At 38.8% G+C, this 18,647-nt stretch overlaps 2 protein-coding genes across 2 annotated transcripts; both read right to left on the bottom strand.

The window, feature by feature from the left end:
- Positions 1–836: 836 nt before the first annotated feature.
- cenpk (centromere protein K) lies at positions 837–11,251 on the bottom strand. The gene is made up of 10 exons (XM_077605383.1): positions 11,136–11,251; positions 10,250–10,351; positions 8,218–8,271; positions 8,042–8,105; positions 7,086–7,132; positions 6,930–7,012; positions 6,737–6,835; positions 2,963–3,092; positions 2,814–2,858; positions 837–1,382 (listed from the first exon to the last, which is right to left on the bottom strand). The coding sequence occupies exons 1-10, from the start codon at positions 11,136–11,138 to the stop codon at positions 1,227–1,229; spliced, it is 783 nt and encodes a 260-aa protein (XP_077461509.1). The 5' UTR covers positions 11,139–11,251; the 3' UTR covers positions 837–1,226.
- A 4,405-nt stretch (positions 11,252–15,656) lies between these two features.
- Positions 15,657–17,285, bottom strand: lbx1b (ladybird homeobox 1b). Its single transcript, XM_077605923.1, has 2 exons — positions 16,958–17,285; positions 15,657–16,144 (listed from the first exon to the last, which is right to left on the bottom strand). Exons 1-2 carry the CDS (start codon positions 17,283–17,285, stop codon positions 15,657–15,659), a joined length of 816 nt encoding a protein of 271 aa, XP_077462049.1.
- Between the last annotated feature and the right edge of the window lie 1,362 nt (positions 17,286–18,647).

Genomic DNA, 18,647 nt, shown 5'->3' with positions numbered 1-18,647 from the left:
GACCCCAAAGCTGTGAGGCTGACACGCTAACCACTCGCGTCACCGGGCTACCTCTGTTGACATCAGTAAATATTAAATTGTTTTAAAATGGGATGGTTGGTATTGAAAATTTCAGTTTGTGAAGATCCATTTTAAGTGAGGAGTCAAAAGGGATTGGACGTCTGTCGCCGTCATTGGCAACCAATGAGTTATCATATGACAAAATAGAGCAAAATTACAACACCAACTTCTAGAGAGCTGACTTGGCAGCACTTTGCTTTGCAGGGGACCCAATTGTGTTTAATGTAAGCTGAGTTGAACCGCATTCAGGCATTGTGGTGGAGTCGATAAAAGCACTATAAATGTGTATATTCTCCACTATGTGACTGCCAGAAAAGACAATAAATTGGCTTCAAATCATCTAAAACGCCACTACTTGAATCCTAACACGCTCAAAAATAATAAAATTGAATACTACATCCCACGCCCATTCTTAAAATTCTTCACTGTCTTCCAATATCCAGCGGAGGATGTGTGTTTTTTCCTCATTCACAAATCACTGAATGTTATGGCACCCCGCTATATATATCCAAAATGCTCACGTATATATCATTTATTCGGGTCACTCAGATCTAGATATGGGCCTTATTTGTGCCCAAAGTAAAATACAAATCAAGAAAAAGGTGCATTTAGCCACTATAAGCTTTTCTTTTGAATAAATTCCAATTAACCTGAATTTCCCATGTTGTAAATTTGAATTGCACTATGTGTATGGTTCTTAAATTGTAGATTGTCTTTTCATCTGCAGGAAATTTGCAACATAAATAAAGCTGAATTGAATATAACATTCGAATGGCTTCAGGAAGTTGAATTTAATATAACTTTTACACAAATTACAATAATGACAACAATAAAATGCATACAGGGGGGTCAAAATAACCAAACAAAAACCTTGGGCATTTTACAACAGGGATACCTAGCTTTGTAGGTGTCCCAACTAATATGTATATGGTTATTGTGTCTGTTTTTGAATTTTGTCATATAAATAAAAAAAAATGGAATGAGGAATGAACTTTAGCTAAAATGCTGAAAAATATAAACAGTTTAACAGTTTAAAAAGTAGATATTTAAAACAACTGCACAGAGCTACAACAAGTAAATAGCATATATACAGAAAACATTGTGCTAATTCCTTCAATAAAAGTCAATCAAAAATAGTATACAGTAATACCAACTATACTACAACTTTAGAAAAACGCTTCCAGACGAATTTTGAAGTTATCCTCCTGATGTCTTACAGCCATGCCATGTCGGAGCAGCACCTCTACATATGGTGGCCAAAAAGTGGAGTCAATTGTCACATAAGGATCGTGTGGCGTTCTCAGGAATTTGTTCATGAGCATCTGTGGGATACAGAGGAAGACAGTATGTTTAAGGTATACAGTGGTACCTCGTTGTACGACATGCTTGTGGTACGACGAAAATTTTGATCGAATAATTCACCCTAGATACGATCAAAATTTCGAGATGTGACCAAGCCAGGTGGCCATGACATGAGAGGCTGTTTATCATTGTAGCGCACTGTCTTTTTTTGCCGCATCTCTTTCGTGTATAACAATATCTACGAGCACCGAACGATTTATTCAGACGAGTTTCGACCATGAAACGCACAACGCGCATGCGTGGGAAAAAAAGAGGGCTTTCTGGGTAATTAAGTATACTCGTGCACACAACGCCGATAGGCAATGGCACTCTTTCTCAGAATAAAACTTCATTATCCACAATCAATACGTGGGTAAGCTCAGCTGTTGCATTTCCTGTTATTATTATCTAATACGAGGAGTATTATATTACTTCTCGTTCGCTGCTCATAAGAACATCAGGGGCACTGGCTCGCAACTCCCTCTTTGTAATATTTCTGGCTGCAACTCTCTCTCATAGGCGCCGTTCAAAGCGGTTGCAACCAGAGATATTAAAACGAGGGAGTTGCGAGCCAGAGCCCCTGATGTTCTTATGAGCAGCGGAGCGATCGCTAATACTACAAGGACATTTGTGTGCATCATTTTCGGAATATTTTGAAGGAAATACAACAGCAAACAGCCCATCGATAGCGGACGTGAGGGTGGAGGCGTGGCAAACAACTAACCCGGCCCGAACAAAGGTAAAAAAAAGATTAAAACAAAATTATAATTCAGTTTTGTGTAAAGTTACATTAAATGTATGTTTGAGTGTGTCTGTATATATTAATCCAAGTTAATTTAAATTAGTTTGTTCCGTTTACGAGTGCGTTGTCGTGGAAAAAAAACGAACCCCCGCCACCGCCCCGTCTATGTGTCTCTCTCTCCCGTCGGCGAAATCCGCCCGATTTTACATCAATTTAACACATTTTATTACTATTAAACCACTAGGTATGTGTTGCTTTGTTAATAGATGGTGAATTAGAAGAAATAAAACATTTTTTCCAATCCAATATCCTGTTTTTGGTATTTTTTTTCAGAGGGATGAAACGAATTAATTTGTTTTCAATTCATTTCAATGGGAAACGTTCGCTCGAGTTACGAAAACCTCGACATACGATCTCAGTCTCGGAACGGATTACGATCGCATGTCGCGGTACCACTGTACACTGAATATAATTTGACGTACATGCCATCTTCTCAAATTGAAGCTTAAACGCTTTTATCCCCTTTGTCAGACATTTGAGTAATAAAAAGTGAAGCAAAAGCACAACAATCAACAATATATGCATTATTATTGAAATTGAACAGAAGAAAGTTTACGCGAATTTCAACTGACCCTAAATGGTGAACGTTGGGTGTCGGAAAATAACTTACCTCTAGAATATCACTAAGGGAAATCATTTCTTCATTTGGAATATTCTGGGGAGATAGGGAACACGTTGTTGAGTTTTTAAGACTTGGAAACATACTGAAATAGATACTGTCTATGTCCAAGATTTAACATAACAGAAAAATGGAAGAACCTTCTTGTTAGTGTTGGGGTCACTACCAGGAGGAGGAACATGTTTTTCTAGGATGTCTCCCAGAGACTCCATCAGCTTCTCCTTGTATGCTTTCATTGAATTAATCTTCTCCTTGGTGTCGATCAGAATACTGGAATCCACGTTCACACACACACAAACCACAATAATCTGAATAAATGAATTTTCAAATATATATATATATATATATATATATATATATATATATATATATATATATATATATATATATATATATATATATATATATATATATATATATATATACAGTGGTACCTCGTCATACGACCGCTCGTCATACAAAATGCTCGTTTTACGGGGGAAATTTCGATCGAATAATTCGCCCGTTATGCGGTCAAAATTTCGTGATGCGACCAAGCCAGGTCTTTTTTGCATATCTTTCGTGTATAACAATATTTACGAGCACGGAACTAATTAATTCAGACGAGTTTCTCATACGACCAGGAAACGCACAACGCGCATGCAAAAAGAGGGCTTTCTGGGTAATGAAGTATGCTCCTGCACACAAAACCATAGGCAATGGCAACCTTTCTCAGAATAAAACTTCATTACCCACAATCACTACGTGGGAAGCTCAGCTATGTCATTTCCTGTTATTCTTTCTTAGGAAAGCTCCCGCGATCGTTTTTTAAAAGACTATTTCTCGTTGGCAAGTGGTCGTGCGTTATCCTATTGTGAGGACATTTGTGTGCATCATTTTGGGAATATTTTGAAGGCAATACAACAGCAAACAGTCCATCAATAGCGAACGTGAGGGTGGTGGCGTGGCAAACCGCCAACCCGGAAAACGAAGGTAACAAAAGATTACAACAAAATTAGAATTCAGTTTTGTGTAAAGTTACATTAAACGTATGTTTGAGTGTCTGTATATATTAATCCAAGTTAATTTAAATTTGTTTGTTCTGTTTACGAGTGCGTTGTCGTGGAAAAAAAAAGGAACCCCCCGCCCACGCCCCCAAACGTCTCTGTCTCCCGTCGGCGAAATCTGCCCAATTTTAGTTAGATTAAACACATTTTATTACTATTAAACCACTAGTTATGTGTTACTTTGTTAATAGATGGCGAATTAGAAGAAATAAAACATTTTTTCCAAATCAATATCCTGTTTTTGGTGTTTTTTCAGAGGGCTGGAACGAATTAATTTGTTTTCCATTCATCTCAATGGAAAACGTCCGCTCGAGTTACGAGAATCTCGTCATACGAGCTCAGTTCCGGAACGGATTAAGGTCGTATCTCGAGGTACCACTGTATTTACTGATATTATATTACTTTTAGTAGTGTGGATCATGCCTTTAGAATGTAAATGGGGGAAAATAGTACATGGAACGAGTGGGTCTCACTTCACATCGAAAGGTTGAAAAGAAATTAAAACAGTTCAACCTTAGCAAGTACATGGTTGACCATTTATCTCTGTTAATTCTAATTCATCTAGTTCAGGGTTATCCAAGTTTATAGCTCTATAACTCCCAAGGGAAAAATAGAAAATAACATAATACTTTTTTCAATTCAAGACAAAAATTAAACACCTGGTTCTTACCCGGGAGCCATAAAAATATTTAAGTATGTATCCCACATAATCCCACTTTTTTTCCCAAGATGGCGCCGTCACGCGGCAGCCAGTGGCAGTAGCTCTGTCCACTCTTATTTGTTTTTCGTGTTTTACAGCCTTTCTATCTTTTTTTAATTACATTTTAATATTTCTTAATACATTCCTTTTTACTTTACTTTGTAATTTATACTTTTTACTTTAATGTTTTTACAACTTTCTTTGTTCTGTTAGCCTGGCTTTTTTCTGCTACTTCTTTTTTTGGAACCATTCAGCCATGCCTACGCTGTCGTACACATGGGTCTAGCTGTTACAATACGCAGCAGAGGAGCAACACCTCAATGCCGCTGGAAATTCAGAGCTGGATAAAAGTGCTGGGAGAAGAAGCGACACTTTACACCAACCTTTCCATCATGGGATAAGATGGAAGAGCTGTCGGTGCTTACCAGGCCAGAAACTGAGTCGATGGGTTCTACTCTGCTACTGTTGATTCTTCAGCTCCAGACTACTGAGGAACTGCGCGGATAAGCTTGGAAGAGTGACTCTGCATATTCTCTACCTTGGTCACAGTCTGCAGAAGTTCCCCATCTTTTGGAAGACTTACTGTGTGAGATTCTAGTTTTATCCAACTCTGCAACATCTTTTTCTTGAGTCTGTATCCATTTTTGCTACCGCAACCAAGATGGCACCGCTCAAGTGGCAGCCGGTGGCGGTAGCTCCGTCCCCTCTTGCTTGTTTTGTGTTTTTGCTGCTTTTCTGTCTTAATGATTTGATTTGGTGATTCTTAATGATCCATATACTTTGCTTTGCTTTGTACTTTGTGCTTTTGCTTTGTTGTTCTGCGGCCTTTGCGACTGTATTGTCTAACTTGTAACTATGTGTAACTATGCCTTTCCTGTATCTGCATTGTCACCCTCTTACTACTGTCACAATGAAATTTCCCGAATACGGGATGAATAAAGTTATCCAATCCAATCCAATCGTTGTGAAGACAAAAGATAGTCAAATTATGGTATTCTAACACAAGACCTCTGTTTTGGAAATGCTGGTCCAAAAGGGCATACAGACAAAGTCAAGGAACAGAACATATTCAGATAAATAACTATTCTTGTTTAATCTTAGAAAACAGCAAGAATATGTAACTTAAACATAATACAGTAATACCATGTTTATCGCAGTTAATAGGTCTCAAGACCTGCCACAATAAGTGAATAACCGCGATGTATGAATAGTGTTTTTATGGTGTCTTTTATGGTTAATATGATTTGGACTTTTAAAACCCTCTCTGTAAACTCCCCGATGTAGACCCTCCCCTCTAGTGACCAGTGAAATAATCAATTGTGACTTGCCCCTCCCCCAATTTCATGTTCGTATTATTGTTCCTACACTATAAACTTTTCATATATAGAAAGTATTTGGCAGATCTAAGCTGCGATGTGGTGAATCCTCGATAGTCGATCCGCCAGGTGGCCAGGTATTGCTGTACTGTCACCCCTGACCACTTCACCGTTAAGAGTTGATCGCGGTAAATACATTAAGTATCCAAATATATGTCAAAATTCATGCTGAATCAGGGGACTGCCATTCAACTCAGCGCCGAAGAAAAATTCCTCCGAAGAAGAATCCAGCCGTAGAAGAATACTGCGCCAAATAATATAGAAGGCTGAGCAAGACGACGTTTAGCCTTTTCGTGTTTTGTTTGGATTGGATTTCGCAGCACGAGCATCACCTCGTGGAGCAAGATGAGGTCAACCTTGAAAATGCCTCCTAAGCGTCCTGCGCCCTCTACGGAATTTAATGAGCCCAAGAAAAAACGAAACCTGATAACAGTGAACGAAAAAGTGAAGTTGCCAGATATGCTGAAGGAGGGCAATAAGTATGTGGCACGCCATTCCGGCATAAATTAATCTACTCTGTGTTACATCAAGAAAGAAGAAGCGAACATTCAGAAAACATCAACAATTTCCTTTACCAAGGACATCAAGTGAGTGGTAACCACTAGGAATAAAAACATCGACTGTACATGAACTGTAAATTTGTCAATTATATAGTTGAGTACTTGTATTTTTGTATGGATGCGAAAAAATGCAGTATGGTATAAATAACAGGGGTGATCCTTATTCATGATTTTTCGACCGTGGCTGTCTGGTCTACATGACCCGCGAAATTCGAGGGAATACGGCACTTACCTGTGCTCAGAGAATTTCTCATGTTGCTCTTGTAGTCGCTTAGCATGATCAGTGGCAGCATTTAGCACCTGTGCTTTCTCCTTCAACCACTTCAGTTCCCTGAACCACACATTTGACAAATCCATCAATCCACAAAACATGTCAAAGCAGAAAGTCATGTACGCACACCAGCTAAAACCTGACAGGTACACACCGTTCTTCAATTTCTCGTAGATTTTCTTGCTTTGTTTTATAACATGAGAGAACCATCTCTAGTTGTGAGCATATCTTGAGCATCTGTGGAAAACAAGAGTAAAGATGCAAGAAGCAGACGAGCTTTCCAAACGAATACATTTATTTAAGCAGGTACCTCCTCTTTTCCAGCGTTCAGCAACACTTCAGAGTTTTCTGACAGAACTACATTAATTAAGACAAATACAATACATCAAAAATGATGCGACACAATTTATATACTTTTTCTTTGTTGGTTATCAAAATATTGCTACTGCAAAATTGGAGATGCGGTGATGATTTGAAGAAAATTCCATTTCACTTTTTGCCACTTCATTGGAGAATGTAATTTACTTTAAACTAAAATTCAAATGCTCCCTTCAACCCATTCAGAGTAACATCTGGTAGTTATTGTATATGAGCAGAGGAATACGTTTATTTAAATACATTTGTTTTCAATTTGATCATTGATGCTGTCAAAAATCCGGAATGGGATCGTCCTTCACTACCAGATGAATATTATCTATAAAAAATATCAAAGTATTTTTAAGTCTAACATCAACAGATGTCTGGGTGTTAAGTTTATCATTATTATAAATTTGCTTGAAATATAATCATTATATATGTGCTTGCAATGAAGCTTATTGACATTAACAAAAGGCATTTTAATACATCTCTTGCAAGAGAAATGCTCGCTCCAAAGTTAACCAAAACAACTTTGGAGGTCACTCCCCTTTTGCACCTGGACTTCTTGAGACTATGGTTCACATCAAGAGAAACGGTAAATTGTTTTGGGAAGCATCAGGATGGTTCACATTGAACTGTGGATTGTTTTGGGAAGCATCGGCTTCTGAAGATGGATTCACATCAAAACTATGAGTGTGAGCGTAAATGGTTGTCCGTCTCCTTGTTTCCCTTTATTGGCTGGCCACCAATTCAGGGTGTCGACCCGCCTGGTGCCCATAGTTGGCTGGGACAGGCTCCAGCACCCCCCACAACGCTTGTGAAGATAAGCGGTTCAAAAAATGAATGAATGAATATTAAAACGGCCATAGCAAATAACTGATAAAGAACATTTCAGATGGGGGAACTTACGGCTTGGTTCCACTGTAAGCCAATGCTTGAGTTCCGCTTCAGTGGCGAGCATTTGATGAACGGACTAAAGAAATTATACTCATTAATAAAAATGATTGCTTTTGACAAAAAAAACCGAACATGAGTGCAATGCATGTTTAAAAAAACTCAAATAATATGTACACTACCCAACGTACCTGCTCCTGTGAGTTATCAAATTGGTCTGGTTCATGTAGTATTACCTCTTGAAGCTGAAAAAAAGGTTAGTATTTAGTTAGGATTTCCACATAATTAAAAAACCGGGAATACATACTTTAAAAGTTCAAATACAGTACATATTAGCGGCAGGTTATTTATACTACAGCTGCAAATGATTGTTTCGCAAAATAATTTGTGTAATTTTTTGACTCTTTTTTGACTGTGTTTATGTACTACATAAGCTGCACTGGACTATAAAAAGCAGTTGTCCATGTGGCGAACACGTGGCTCTCTTTTCTTCTTATCATATTTTGTATATACAGTGGTACCTCGACCTACGATCAGCTCGTGGTACGACGAAAATTTCGAATAATTGGCCCGCAATATGATCAAAATTTCGAGATGCGACCAAGCCAGGTGTCCATGACATGAGAGGCTGTTTATCATTGTAGCGCACTGTCTTTTTTTGCCGCATCTCTTTCGTGTGTAACCAATATCTACGAGGACTGAACAATTTATTCAGACGAGTTTCGACCAGGAAACGCACAACGCGCATGCATGGGAAAAAAGAGGGCTTTCTGGTTAATGAAGTATACTCGTGCACACAACACCCATAGGCAATGGCACCCTTTCTCAGAATAAAACTTCATTACCCACAATCAATACATGGGTAAGCTCAGCTATTGCATTTCTTGTTATTCTGTCCTTAGCCTTAGCTCCCGCGATCGCTCATTCAAGACTGTACTTCTCGTTGCCAAGTGGTCGTGAGTTATCCTATTGTGAGGACATTTGTGTGCATCATTTTCGGAATATTTTGAAGGAAATACAACAGCAAACAGCCCATCGATAGCGAACGTGAGGGTGGAGGCGTGGCAAACCGCTAACCCGGAAAACGAAGGTAAAAAAAAAAGATTAAAACAAAATTAGAATTCAGTTTTGTGTAAAGTAACATTAAACGTATGTTTGAGTGTCTGTATATATTAATCCAAGTTAATTTAAATTTGTTTGTTCGTTTACGAGTGCCGTGGATAGTCCCCCCGAACACCCCCCCTCCGCCTCCGCCTCCGTGTATGTCGTTGTCGCTACCCTCCGCGAAATGCGTCTAATTGTACTTCTATTAAACATATTTTATTACTATTAAACCATTAGTTATGTGTTACTTTGTTAATAGATGACGAATTAGAAGAAATAAAACATATTTTTCCAATCCAATATCCTGTTTTTGGTGTTTTTGCAGAGGGTTGGAACAAATTAATTTGTTTTTAGTTCATTTCAATGGGAAATGTCCGCTCGAGTTACGAAAAGCTCAACATACGATCTCAGTCCCGGAACGGATTAAGATCGTATGTTGAGGTACCACTGTTCTGTACGTAATGTAGGGTGGCCCACCGGCTTGAGTGGTTAGCGCGTCAGTCTCAGAGCGCTGGGCTACTGGGTTCAAATCCAGGTAGGTCCACCTGTGTGGAGTTTGCATGTTGTCCACGGGCCTGTGTGGGTTTTCTCCGGGTACTCCGGTTTCCTTCCATATTCCAAAAAACATGCATGGCAGTTGAAATTGCCCCCCAAGTATGAGTGTGGGTGTGAATGGTTGTCCATCTCCTCGTGCCCTGCGATCGGCTGGCCATCGATTCAGGGTGTTCCCCGCCTCTGGCCCGAAGTCAGCTGGGATAGGCTCCAGCAACCCCCACGAAAGCGGTTCATAAAATATTCATTTATTTTTAATTCTCTCTTAAAACACACTCAAATTAATCAGCGCCCATTTAAAAAATCATATTTAAAAATTAATTACAGATTGAATTTTTTTATGCTGCTTCTGACGTAAGGTGTGGGTCTTTGACTCTCACAGTTTAAAATTTTCGCTCTGTGTCGAACTTGTTCGCCACCCCAGTATTATGGGATGCTCAAATCAAATGACATTCTCTTGCGTGTAACTTGAAAAGGCATATCAATAATTGCAAATTATTACATTTTGTTTTTATTGAAGGTTTACAAAAGCCAAACTAGAGTGTAATTGAGGTTAGTATAAATCACCTTTTCTAGCTTCACGAACTGCTGCTCAAACTGGTCCATAAGTTCCAGATAGGCAGCTTCTGATAATTCTGATCCAGCCTGGTCGTCGTGGTTAACGTCATCCTGGGCAGTTGGTATTTTAGAGAAAGACAAAGTCAAGTTAAACGGCACAAGGCATAGACATTGAAGAACAAATGACAAATATTGGCAACTCTTCAGTCAAGATAAGGTTATAAAAGACATATAGAAAGATATATTCAGAAAAGACCAAAAAAGATGAACGATATGAAGGTGTTGACATTTTTGAACATTTATTGAAAAGAAACTCACGCCAAAAGTTTAACATGTGTGCAGCGTGATGGCCTGGTCATCTTTAGGATCTGGTTAACTTTCTATAATATAATTTAATGTCCCCCACCAAAAAAATCCATTAATTGGTATACAATAAAGTAAATACCTTCACTTTACAAGGCAATTAACATCTGAAAGCGTTAATTAAAAATAACCCTAAAGTTACAAAAGTGGCAAATTAAAGGTCCGTTCTTACATCGAGTTCAGATATGTACAACGTGACAAAAAATTAAATAAAAATCAGCCAATTCTGTGAAGTGGGATGTACCCAAATTTATTCAGACACGCAAAAGATTCGTCACACAATAGAAATCTATCCCTAAATGAAACTTTTTCCACATACTTTTAGATTTTTAACAAAGTTGTTTCATAGAGTTTTTCGTTTTCTGTCTGATTAAATAAGTACGCAAAGCTACGATATATTCACGTATCTTAAAACGGGTTGGGTCTTTTACAATCGATTATCACGGGATGTTTGTTATATCAACAGAAACGAAACCCAATTGATTTGTACAATATATTAGTCCATTCAAACACAAAAAGAGCTTAAACCTACCATATTTGACGAACTCGTATACTGAAGTTACACCACAACAAACACTTTTCAATTTCAAACCGCCGCCAACATTGATGACGTACAAAACGCGACAGTTTTTGCGGGTCGAATGTTGATGAGGTCGACTGCTGCGTAGGACTGCGCAGCCTTTTTTAAATTTTATTTTATTTTTTAATGCACGATATATATTGTAATAACTCAATAACCTCAGATTAGTATCAGTCATTAATATGAAAAATAAAACAAACAAAAAAAGACTGATCTGAAAAGAAAAAAATGTGTTTATCGGGCCGTTCAGTATACGCCATGTGCATTTCTGAATTTACCCGCTAGGTGACTCTGTTTACTTTTTTAATCACCTTCCCAAGCATATACTATACGTGTATAAAGTGTATTTTCCGTTTAACTGTCTGTAAACGAAGAGTACATGAATCACATACTTTGTGTGTGTGCGTGTGTGTGTGTGTGTGTGTGTGTGTGTGTGTGTGTGTGTGTGTGTGTGCGTGCGCGCGCGCGCGTGCGTGTGTGCGCGTGTGCGTGTGTGTGCATCTGCGTGTGTGTTTGTGATAAATACATCGTGGTCAACAAGATCTCTATTTTTTTACTGCAATCAGTACGAATGAGATATTTGAGTTAAATGTTATATGAGTGCATTGAACATAAATAAAATAGTGTACACTCCACAGCCAAAAGATATACAATTTTACTTATTCATAAATGATTAATAAGTACAGTATTTATAAATAATTACGTGTTCCTGATTAATTGTATGCTATTTATTTATTTTTTTACAATAAAAGGACTTCCTCTCTTGATCATGTTAAATACATGAATCACATTTACAACACAATTATCAGAGTTCATTGTGTCTTTCTCAACTAAATCAATTCATTTGATTTGTTTTTCTATGTATTACTCTACTGCAAAGTCGAGAATGCAAATTACACCCATTTCCCCTTTGCCTTACTTGGATAAATACAGTTTGTGGTTGAATAAAAATTCAATACATCTGTGTGGTATTTATCACGGTCAAAACTCTACTACTGTTTTCACTGTAATTTTTGCACTTGTAATAAATGAAATTAAATTTTTTATTGGTTAATTTTATTACAATAGCAGCAGCAACGCAACATTCATTTATTCATTTTCTGAACCGCTTATCCTTACAAGGGCTAACAACGCAACACATGTAGTATTATTAAATAAAATATGTTGATTTTTTTTAAAAAGGATACATTAAATCAAATTTCATTCAAGAATTTAGTTGTTTACCCATTCTGTTTATTTTGTTGAAATGTTATCTAGTTTATAGGGATTTTTTGTGTATTAACTGCTAACCCTTTTTCATATTTGATGTGTGAACATAAGGTAGTCCTGCTTTCAAGCTTCTTCAAAAGTCCAACAATATATTATTTGAATGATCAACTAGAATTTGATTAATATGCAAATTTGCCAACAAACCGTTCCGTGTGAGCCTTCAGCACAGCCTAATTAATCAACAGTTAAAGGAAATTAATACATACATCAATTCTGTCAGAAACATGCTTAGCTCAATCGCCCGTAAAATTGAAGTTTGAAGTATTAACTGGCTCTGCAGGAAGGCTATGATTAAAACTCTGCAATCCCACTCCATTTAGATATAGAGTGATTTAACACTGTGCAATATAAAGTCATCTAGATGTCTATTTTGCTTACAACAATAACAATGCCATTAATTGTCAGAACATTTCTATACGATAATTATTATTGCTGCTACATTTTCTGCTAACAATTACAGCCTTTGCTGTTCATTTCATTCTAAACCATTGAAAACAGAGTTCATCCTTTACACTTGCTGTATTGCAACGCTGTCATTTGGCCATCAGTGGCTCCCAAATTAATTTAGCTTTGCACCTGAGACTGTTTTCCACGAGGTGCAAATAATAAAATAAAGGGGGCGGCAGCGGTGTTGATGGTGGCGGGAGGGGGTGACGGTGAAGGGAGGACCCTACTATTGTTTCAGTAGGGACTCATGCATCAAACTTCAATTTTCCGGACGATTGAAGTAGTGATTTTTCCCATCTTGAAGTGAAATACTGAAATACACTTAAGACCTCCAGATTAATTACCATGAAGTAGTCCCGCAGACTGTAATATTACTTATCATGGGGGCTCCTGACAAGCCCTCATAAAATAAACAAGTGAAATCCATAAACTTTTGCCTTAACACTTTCCCCTTCCTCCACACGTAAAATGATTATTATAGCGTTTGAAGACATAAACAACTCATTGGCCACTACAGGCACACCTACATCCATTTTTCATGGAATAGAATGGAATTTCTATTGAACAGAATGGAACAGAACGGAATAGAACGGAATAGAACGGAACAGAATGGAACAGAATGGAACAGAATGGAACAGAATGGAACAGAATGGAACAGAATGGAACAGAATGAAACATAACAGAATAGAATAGAGTAGAAAACAGAACAGAACAGAATAGCCCAAACTGAACAGAATATAATAGGTGTTTATAAGAGTTGCATCGAACAAGTGGCTAAAGTGCAGATTTTGCAGGTGTGCCTAATGTTGTGGTTTGAAGATGAATTGACTGTCAATTAGGACTTGGAACGGACTTGAGTAGCTACAGTCCTATAAACGCATTGAAGTTTTGAGTGGAAAAAGGGCAAACAAGCGACAAAGAGACAGGCCTACTTATCATTTCTTTGAATAAAGGAGGTTAAACGGGAGGCAGTCTTTTGAGTTGGTGTTCCTGACACTCTCTCTTTCTCACATCACCATGTTTTCAGCTTCATTAAACCCCTTAAAGACAAAAGGAATAAAGAGGCGAAAGGAAGAAAACAAACAAAGGGCTCCCTAACCAGACTTTGGCATCAATGCCACAGTCACAATTCTTTATGGGCTGCCTACTTAACATTAAAAACACTTCAAAAAAAATCCATTTCTTGTTTAGATCCTTCTTGGACAGAAGTCAAACATATTATTCCATGGCTATAGCGGAGAAAGACAACCGAGCCACAAAAAGGGCCACTTTCATTGTAATTCATTGACTTGTTCAAAACGGCAGGCAAAGAAAAGGGCCAGACATTAATAGCCGCAGATGCCCTCATGAAGAGAGAGTCTATGTGTGCATTATGGCCTTTGTTCTCACTCACTTCAACTGTTTAAAAGGAGGGTTAACTCAATCCATCAAATTGTCTGAAATTGTGAGGAAATTTCCAAAACCATATGGCCTCCAAACGTTTGTGTCCTTTTTGTGCTGTGGGACACACTTGTCTCAGCATTGCGGGCAGCAGGGGGCCCGCCCTGCGCCTTTTGTGGCTCGTCCCATCGGGGAACGTTGCTCATTTGTCCCCACTTTTCATGCTTTACGCTCAAAATTACGGCCCGGACCCGCAGAACAAAAAAAGACCCCATAAAGGCTAACAGAAACTGGGCCAAAACTTTGTGTTTTCGTGGCATCCTCGTCTTTATTTGCCCGGGCCAGATTTGTGATTCTCACATAAATTTTTAGCCCAAAAGGAAAGACACGTCTGTGGGTCAAGAAGCCACGATACGCTTTTAAGATGTGAAAGGAGATGGAGATTCCCGGCCACAATATGTTGAGACCATCCTCGTAGAGAAGCACACAAAGGGATTAAATAGAGTAGTATAATACGTTTAAATGGACGTCTTTGATGGTTTTACGCGCGCCAAGCGGCTTGTCTTCTGCATTCGAGAAAGTAGTCCTTTTAGTTAATAATTACAAATATGCAGGAAAAAGCCATTTTATTCCCAATGTTGCCTATATACATTGCAGTCTGTGCATGAATTGTTTCTCAGATCCTGATTTTTTTAGAAGGCACTTACAGGTGTTCAAATAATAACAAACAGTATCCAAACAAATTAATCTAAATTAAAAAAAAAAGAAAATCACTGCAATAACAACATTGTTTTCTCGCCAACAAATGAAATGCATCGTGGAAAAAAAGTCCCAGTGTTCATGCACAGCGGCACAAAGTAAAAAGAGTGGGCGAGACTGCAGTGGCTCTCTTAGCACAAAATTAAATAATAATAATTAAAATTGAAAAATAAAATAAATAGGCTAGTGATCACAACTCAAAACATGCATATGCATGCAAAACATAATAGGCTGAGGCCATATGAAAATAAATGGAACGAACAGGTGTGTTTGTGTGTGTGTGTGTGTGTGTTGAAAGAAAAAAAAACAATATAAGTTACACGTGTCATTTTGACCATATTGCTTCGATTGCAAAGACTGTTAAATCGTGAATTACCACTGCATATTTCTTCTTGTGTATCCATGCTTATTCACTATGTCCGCCCGCATAAAAAAGTATAATTACATTTTGGTACATCATATTCTGAAAATGGTACACAATATAAGCAGTAAGTTATACAAGGAAGTCTTCGGCGGTGTTTGCGTCCATCGTCTTTTTTATTCTTTTATTTTTGGTGCTCCGGTGCACGCTTGAATCACCCCCCAAGCCCCCCACCCCCCTTTCCGCGGGCTGCGCCATCAGTCATCCACGTCAATCTCCACGTCCTCGTCCTCCGAGCACTCTTTGCTCGTTGTGTGGTCTGAGAAAGGGGACAGCGGGGACCTCCTCAGTTTCTGACCGAGCTCGTGCTCCCGCTGGCCCGCCCGCGTGGGGGAGTCGATTCGCGGATGGCCCAGCGTGCCGTTGGCGCATTTCTCCAGATCGGCCAGTTTGGCCAACTTGTCCAAGGGGACCTGGCCGACGGCCTTGGCCGACTCCACGTCCGCCTTCATCTCCTCCAGGTCGCGCTTTAACTTGGCTCTGCGGTTCTGGAACCACGTGATGACCTGCGCGTTGGTCAGGCCCAGCTGCTGGGCGATCTGATCCCGGTCGGCCGGGGACAAGTACTTCTGGTACAAGAAGCGCTTCTCCAGCTCGTAGATTTGATGGTTGGTGAAGGCCGTGCGAGACTTCCGGCGCTTCTTCGGGGTGGTTCTCTGGCCGAATAGAGTCATGCCGTCGCGGCCTGGAGAGGATGGAGACAGAGTTAAATCAGGAGGGTGCTGACAAATGCGCGACATTTTTTTTTGCTATTTCAGTTTTTCATGCCATACTGGAAGGAAATCTAATATTTTATAATAATAATAATGACAATAATAATAATAATAATAATAGTAATAACTGTAATAATAGTAACAATAGTAATCATAATAATATCAATAATAATAGTAACATTCTCAATCGTAATAGTAGTAATAATAATAACAACAACAACAACAATAATAATAATAACAACAACTACAACAACAATAACAACAATAATAATAACAATCATAATAATAGTAATAACAGTAACAACAGCAACAATAATAATAATAATAATAACAATAATAATAATAATAATAAATAATAATATCAATAATGATAATAATAACAATCATAATAATAGTAACAACATCAACAACAATAAAAATAACAATATCAATAATAGTAATGATAAATAATAACAACAATAATAATATCAATAATAGTAATGATAATAATAATAAATAATAACAATAATAATATAACCAATAATAATAATAATAATACAATCAATAATAATAATAATAATAATTGCAAAAAGACTGGCGCAACGAACTGCAAACAGCAAACAACCAAAACGGAACCAATCTCTTACATTAAGCCTCATTGGCGAATGCATGTGTGATGGGTGCATTCAATCTATATGTATAGGGCCACTTCATTGAAAACAACTTTTAAATCAAAGATGGACTTTATTCATAAAGATGTGCGGCGGTGTGTTAATATTTGCTCCAGAAATGGATGTGAGGATTACCTTCTGCCGCCTGGAGCACGCTGACTTCCAGCCCTTTAAATGTTTTGCTGGCCAGCTCCTCCAGGGCGCACAGCGGCGACGTTTGGGTGAGCAAAGCTCGGCTGGACAGAGGCAGGCTGGAGGCGCGATGCTTTTCGCTGGACGAAATCAGATGAGCCGTGCCACAAATAGTGTAACTTCGCTTGACGGACGGCTTGTTGAGGATATCCTCGATGCTGAAGGGGGTCAACGGCTTGTTGGAGTTGGCGGGGGGCGGCAAGTGGTCCAACGGGCTTCTCCTCCTGTTTTCCCCCGCATCACATTTGGCCACTTCTTTGGATGTCATCATTGCTGCTGAGTTGGGCTCGATCGGGATGCAGCTCTGGGAAGGAGTCGGGCTATACCAGGGAGGGGGGGAAATGGCTGACAAAAGTCACATAACAGGACGAGTGGAGGTGGACGATCTTATTCCAAAACGGGATGCCTTCAAAGTGCTCCTCTGCAGCGTGAAGCTTCCCTGAAAATGGCGAGCTCCAAACACTTGACGATCACTAACAAGTTCTCATTGACCGCTAGCTAATCAATTATTTCCAGTAGCACTTTCCCCCCCTCTTCCTTTTCACTCTTTGACTATGTTGCAGTCCAGCGCGGAGCTTTTTGCGTCTGGGGGGGCGCGCGGGGGGTCCCATTAATTAGGATGCAAGGCTGGAAGGAGGAGGAGTCCGACGGAATTATCATGCGTTGTACTCATATCATCTTTGGTCTAATTTAGTCGTGTGGTGGGTGACTTACTAGAATAACCTCGCGGAGTCAATTGGGGAAGGGTGGGGGAGAGGAAAAGGGGGGAGGAAAAGGAGGGAGGAAAGAGCGCATCGGGGAGAGAGGGAGAGAAATCACAATCTGTAACCTATTTAAGCCTTTTTACGCATAAAAGTTCACTTTCCGCTGGCGTCACTTTGCCTTCTTTCATTTTGTATTCTACCGGGGTTTGGATTTTGTTCTCGAGTGGACACAGGTTTGTTTGAGTGGTCGCAGTTAGTCACGAGGATTTTTTTTGGTCTCCTCTTAACGCAGGCTGGATGATTCTTTCTTTTGTAAAGGTAAAGTGGAGCAGAGCTATATATCAGCTCTGATGATGCCTCCTTTGGGGGGCCAGAGAAGAGCAGCATGCGGCCCTCTCAAAGCTCGCTAATAATTCTTTTCCCCCTTTTTATGACTTGAAGAAATACTTCATCTTCTCTCAAACGTCGTGCAGGTTTGACTTCCAAGGTTTACTAAAGGGAATTTGCACGTAGAAGCCAGGATAAATGCGTTTTTATTTCTTCCAAATAAAGATGGTATGGGATTTATTTTTTATTTTATTTTTTACATTATTGAAATTAATTGTATTGGTTTGTTTGAATGTGTACCGTTTTTTAAAAAATACGCAGATGTATTTACAAAATATTGTGTTGATGTTTTCGTTTCTCTTTTGATTAATATTTTAACGAAATAATTCGTTTCTGATTTTTTTTTTATTACTAACACACATATTTAATAATGTTGCCGTGGTCATTGGAGCCAATTTGATCGCGTTTTCACTCCAACAATTAAAGCTAAAACAACAACTGCTTAGAATACAATAATCTGCTCGGATAAGAAAAATACAGTGTGACACTTTTATTTGCCACTTCTTCTGCAGGGGGGTTTAGGTTTAATTTGCAAGACAACA

The sequence above is a fragment of the Stigmatopora argus genome, chromosome 7, assembly GCF_051989625.1.
Source record: "Stigmatopora argus isolate UIUO_Sarg chromosome 7, RoL_Sarg_1.0, whole genome shotgun sequence".
NCBI lineage: Eukaryota > Metazoa > Chordata > Actinopteri > Syngnathiformes > Syngnathidae > Stigmatopora > Stigmatopora argus.
This window is presented reverse-complemented; position numbering and strand designations above follow the sequence as displayed.

Coding starts and splice junctions, on each gene's coding strand:
- cenpk (XM_077605383.1), bottom strand. Junction 7,133..8,041: donor GCTTACAGTGGAACCAAGCC/GTAAGTTCCCCC, acceptor TAATTAATGTAG/TTCTGTCAGAAAACTCTGAA. Junction 3,093..6,736: donor GAGAAATTCTCTGAGCACAG/GTAAGTGCCGTA, acceptor CGTGGATTCCAG/TATTCTGATCGACACCAAGG.
- lbx1b (XM_077605923.1), bottom strand. CDS start 17,285: ATGATGACATCCAAAGAAGTGGCCAAATGTGATGCGGGGGAAAACAGG. Junction 16,145..16,957: donor CGTGCTCCAGGCGGCAGAAG/GTAATCCTCACA, acceptor CATCCTCTCCAG/GCCGCGACGGCATGACTCTA.